The sequence below is a fragment of the Elephantulus edwardii genome, unplaced genomic scaffold (assembly GCF_000299155.1).
Source record: "Elephantulus edwardii isolate Elephantulus edwardi_28Jun2011 unplaced genomic scaffold, EleEdw1.0 scaffold00314, whole genome shotgun sequence".
In the NCBI taxonomy this organism is placed as follows: Eukaryota; Metazoa; Chordata; class Mammalia; order Macroscelidea; family Macroscelididae; genus Elephantulus; species Elephantulus edwardii.
In genome coordinates, this window is record NW_006400064.1 from 1,649,102 (window position 1) to 1,654,817 (window position 5,716).

The 5,716-nt window shown below is 44.3% G+C and overlaps 1 protein-coding gene across 4 annotated transcripts in view; it reads left to right on the forward strand.

The window, feature by feature from the left end:
- Positions 1–1,837: 1,837 nt before the first annotated feature.
- SLC5A10 (solute carrier family 5 (sodium/sugar cotransporter), member 10) overlaps positions 1,838–5,716 on the forward strand; it is an 89,167-nt gene continuing 85,288 nt past the window's right edge. For 3 of the 4 annotated variants that reach the window (XM_006901196.1, XM_006901198.1, XM_006901197.1), the window contains exon 1: positions 1,883–1,945. In XM_006901196.1, coding sequence (XP_006901258.1) covers positions 1,928–1,945 — 18 coding nt within the window. In that variant the 5' untranslated portion in view covers positions 1,883–1,927. Of the gene's footprint in view, positions 1,946–5,716 lie in introns of all 4 variants that reach the window. The other variant, XM_006901195.1, reaches the window with a different exon arrangement.

Genomic DNA, 5,716 nt, shown 5'->3' on the forward strand with positions numbered 1-5,716 from the left:
GGATTGATTCCGTGACTGGGATAATCAGGATGGGAGTGTCAGAGACAGTGCGATTGGCACAGGACAGAGCAGAGTTTAGGCTGTTGTACATAGGGTCGTTATGAGTCACAAGTGACTCGACGGCACATAACAACAACAACAACAACAAACATGATATAAAATTTCTACAATAGGTGAATCCATTAAGACAGAAGCAGTTTAGTGGCTGCGGTTTATTTCCATCTGAGACTCAACAGAGGACCCAACAGTATTGGTTCAATGACTTACGTGACAGATTTGAGGAGCTGGAATATTTTTCAGCTGGATCCTTTTGATTAGTGTAGAGATCTTCTGATTGACACTTTTTGAGTAATCACTAGGAACACATGCAGCCTCTGAAGCAGATTTGTGGAAGGCAGGAGAGTGGGCACTGGTGGAGCTGGCGGCCTGCCTGATGTCTGCTATTATGTGTAGCAAGTTGCAGTGCACACACACACACACACACACACACACACACACACACACACACTGACAGTCCAATCCTACAGGTTAGGGGTGAGTCTTTAAACCCTTCCTTCCAAGTTACAGAGTAACAGCCTGATGGTTTTGCAAGCAGCATGTGTTCACCACCAGGCTGCTCATTCATTAACACCTTGGCAGGCTGCATGTACTGACTGGTTGAACTCCAAGTGTTCTGTGAAGCCAAGATGTGGTGTTTGTCACTACCATGGAGATGTAAGATCTCCAGCCTGCCTGGGCATGCTAAGTGAATTAATGAGTGCTAGGAAGAAGGGAGCTGCCCCTACCATAGCCTAAATGAATTAGTGAGTGATCAGGAAGGATGGTAGCTGCACCACCATAACCTGAATGCAAATTGATTAAAGGACAATATTGTCAGCAACGATTTGGGGGTTGATTTGATTATGACTTCAGCTCTACCTCTTAATCTGCCCCACCTCTCTCTGACTTTGTTCTTTTGACTGCACTGTGAAATTACTTCAAGCATGCAAGAGTGTGGTGTTGGAAAGCTAAGCTGCTGGTAGGGCCCCTAATAGGTGGCTACCTAATAGGCAGACTACTCAGTCCCAGGCCAGCCACAGGGAGTCCACAGCCTTGGACTTATTTTTTCTGTTCTGAATAGGAGAGCAGACAAATGCTCATAGGACTACTGTTGTAACAATACAATAGACACGGGAGGGGAAAGCAGGGCAAGAATGGACAATGAACATTGCTCTGGAATGGAAGGAGGGACTCTGAAGGAAATGGATGATTAGTCATTGTGCGTATGGCAATTTGGAACAAGACATACATTACAAAGTGAATTGGGGGAGAAGGGGAGAGGAAAAGGTGTATTAATGAATGAATGAAAACTCATCCTTTCTGTTATTCTATCAAGGGCTGTCTCAGAGACCAGAACTTCTGGTGCTGGGATTTAATGGGAATGCAGGAATTTTCCCCTGGGTCCCTCTCACTAATTCAGGGCTTGATGACTGTGACTGTAGGGGAGGACCAAGAGTGTTCCCAAAAGTAAGGTATTATCAGTCTAGAACCTGGTGCTACCTGTAAGAGTTTTTATTCTGTCTGCATGTTGGCACCCAGGCTATCTCTGAGGCTCTGCAGAGCCGTCACGTCCCTGAGCTCACCTCTGTCCCTCTGCTGAGTTTCAGGGACTGCCTCCTCCTTCCCTTGCCCCTAGGAGGGCAAAGGGGAGATGGCTGCACTTTGAAGCAGGTGTTACATGCAGCTACCTTGTGGACTGAGAATGTCTGGTCAGTTTAATGATCAATGAGGTCCCTCTAGAAAGCCCATTTTGACCTGGCTTGCCCCTTAGTCTCTGCTCAGAACTGGTGCCTGCAGCATGGAAACTGACAACTCTACTGGTCACGCTACCGGGCCACAATTGAAGGTGGCTGATATCACTGTCATCGCCCTGTACTTTGCCCTAAACATGGCTGTGGGCATATGGGTAAGAGCCTGTGTGGTAGGTGGGCTTTCTGTGGGGCTTGAGTGATGCTGAGCAGTGTTGGAACTCAGGTGTGCACTACAGCACCAGTATCAGTGCCCTCACCAGGTCTGACATCTGCTTCTCTCAGCCAAGTCCCTTCTTAGGTCAGTAGTTCCTCATCCAAAAAGTGAGGATCCTGGGGCCCTCCCAGGCTTAGCTGCACATGTGGTGGGAAGTTCATGGCTAGTTTGGCTAGCCTGGATGTGAGTTTGATAGTCTGGCCTGCATTCTGGTCCTACCACCCATAAGCTGGGGACCAGGTCTGTTTCCATGCCTGCCATCTGAGGATCAAAAGGCTCAAATCTGCCTGATCAATACTATTACAAGGTTTGCTTTTAAAAACACAAGCCTTAGGCTGCCCCCCTGAAGCTGATCAATCAGAATCCATGAGAGGCCCCCAGGCCCTGGGATTTTTACATTGAACTCCAGGGGATTCCCACAGGCCAAATTAACAAGCCAAAACTTCTCTTCTGATAAGACAGAGAAGACAGCAGCCCCATCAGTAAGTTTTAGCAGCACCAAGCCCTGCGAAGGCTCTGCCTGGTCCCTTCACTCTCATAGTCCTCAGCCTCTTCAGGAGAAGGGTGGCCAGCTCCATTTGCAGACTAAGAGCCCTAGCTCTGAGAAGTGGATTTACCCAACAACATGGGACCATGCCGAGTGAGGCACTCCTATGGTAATCCTCTTTACAGTGTGGTCCCTTCCTTTAAGACTTTTCTGACAAGGAGATGGATACACGAACCAGTCATATCAAAGCTTCGCTGGGGAGGGGGGATTCTTGAGGTTTCCCATGTCCTATTCCATTTCACTTATCTCTTCTGCGCTTTGGATCTTGAAAGGCCAGACTTCACTTCCTTACCCCAAAGACCCATGACTGAACCTGAGCTTGACATTCTGGGGTCTTTGTTTCCTTAGCAAGTAAATAAGTACCTTACTGCCCTGTGGCCTCAGACCTAAGCTTGATGGGCCAGAGTCAGTTGATTTCCAGATCAGAACTTCTGTAAGATAGATGCACCACTTAACTCACAGAGGTGAGGTCTTCTTTCAAAGACCCCTAGCAGTACTGGCTTCTGCTGCTTTTATACCCACTGTATTAGAAGCAGCAGCAGCAGCAGACAGAGAAGACAGCAGCAATATTTGTTGTTAGAAAAAGTGAGAGAGAGAGAGAAGCTGGTCCCAAGAAATGAACAGGCCTTTATTGATTAGTCTGAGAAAGATACCAGCTGACCAATCGCAGAAGGGATCAGACGTTTTATTTGGAGAAGGTGGTAATTTGGTCCAGAATTTGGGGGTAGATATCCTGTCACTGTGTGATTGGGCCCAAAGTCTTATCATGATCTAATCATATAGCACCTTATCAGAACACTTAAATTATCAGGTTTTTTTCAAAGAATAGTCAAGCCTGGGGATAAGGCCTAGGGAAACTGTGACTTTTTTGCTCTATTAGTAATAGCAGCAGCAGCATAAGCAATAGCACCAGCAGTATTAGTTGTAGCACCACCGCCAGTATTATGAGTATCAGTAGTAACAGTATCAGCAGCTGCAGCAGCATCAGTAATAGCAGCAGCAAAAGCAGCAGGTACTGTAGCAGTAGTAACAATGGTGGTGGTAGTAGCAATAGCAGTAACAGTATTAACGACAGCAGCAGTGGAAGTCATTAGAATTACTTATCCAGTGAATAAACTGTAAATGACATTAAACCCAGTGCCAGGATTTGGGAATGCTGGCTCCCTGGCCTGATTCTGTTACATGTACTTGGGTAGTTATTTTCTTGGCCTGATTTTAGTCTCCTTAAGCTTCAGGGTGGATATGTGCCTGCCTGTGAGTCAGTCTAGTACTGGAGCAGGAATGCCCACACAAGTAGAGCAGGCAGCTGAGCTTCTGGTGAGGAGAGCTGAGGGTTAGGAGAAGAGGGGAGAAGGCTTCCATACTAGCAGCAGCAGTAGATGCAGAGGGAATGTTTAATTGGAAGTGGGGATGGCTTTAGGTGTTCAAGACTAGGATACCTACATCCCTTAGAGACTCAGAGTATGCCAAGCAAGAGAGGTACTATACCCTGGGAGTTCTGGTAGTGGGCTTGGTGGAGCTAAGACAGGCCTTCTGGGAAACTTCTTGCAGGAGAGTATACCTGAGTGGACCTCTGCATCTGTAAGGACACTTCTATTAACAAGTTACTGAAAACTGCACAACCAGGAGAGGATAACATTGATGAATGGGACCTTCTAAAGACTATCTTCCTGTGTGCATCGAAACCTTTTGCCAATAGGGTGAAAAGAAAACCTACTGACTGGGGGAAAAACCAAACCCATTTGGCAATAACATCTCAGACAAGGGTCTCATAACGGAAGTTTATAGAATACTTCAGGGCCTCTACAAGAAAAAAGAATAATAAACCAATTACAAAATGGGCAAACTATGTGGAAAGACTTTTCACAGAGGAATACATTGAAATAGGCAACAGACACATGAAGAAATTATCAAAATCACTCGCAATAAGAGGGATGCAAATAAAAAACACAATGAGATAACATCTCACCCCAGTAGCCATGGCAAAGTTTAATAGCAATAAATGTTAGAGAGGAAATGAAGAGATTGAAATTTGCATACGCTTTTGGTGAGATTGTAAAATGGTGCTTATGCTCTGAAGGTAATTAGGCATTTCCTCAAAAAGCTGAACATAGGAATTTGTATGACTCAATTATTCCACTACTAGGAATAAACCCTCAAGGAAATTAGAAATGAGACACAAATGGAGGTTTGTACACTGATAATTCATAGTAGTGTTATTCACAATAACAAGAACACAGAAACAGCCCAAAATGTTCATCAACAAATGAACAGCTCAAGAAATTGTGGTAAGGGAATAGTGGCAGGAAGCTGCACTGTAATCCCAGAGGCACTTGATTTGAATCCACCAGATGCTCTGCTGGAGAAGGAGGGGCAATCTCCTCCTGTACCAGTCAGATCCAATTTGACTCTACACACACAAAATAATAATATAAAAATATAAAAAGAAAAAAATAGAAAAAGAAACTGTGATACATTCATGCAATAGAAAACTATGCAGCACTAAAGAGCAATTATTTAGAAAAATAATACATAATATGGAAGAGGCTGGAGAGCATTCTGCTGAGTCAACTAACTCAGGCCCATGAGGACAAATACAGCATAAGATTGTTATTGTGAAAACAGAAGGATAACCAGTAAGATGTGTATGGATATCCAAAGAGGAAAGTGTAGAGGGCAGAGGGGCTGAGGGTGGAATCATGTGGTTGCAGATTTTGTTGGGTCAAAGCAGGAAATTAAGGAATTAGGAAAGATCCAGTGGGGATCTGAGAAGACAGGTAATGGAGGGCAAGTATCAGTAGTGATTAATTTTAAGATGCATTGTATGGGAATGAGCATATGAAACGCAATGTGAATGAAAAGAAAAACACTTCAAAAATAAAATATTTTTAAAAACCAACAAGTCGATAGAGAAGCTGTGGTATATCCACACAATGGAATACTACGCAGCATTAAAAAACAAGGAATTGATGCAATATTATTCAAAGTGGGTGACCCTGGAGGACATTATGCTGAGTGAAATATCTCAGTCACAAAGGGACAAATACTGCATGGTGCCACTGTTGTAGAATGGGTCTGACATCAGGGTGGGGGTATGACAGAAAAAACTGGATAAATTATGTATATTGCATTGAAACAGATGAGGGAAAGAACAGATTAGAAGTG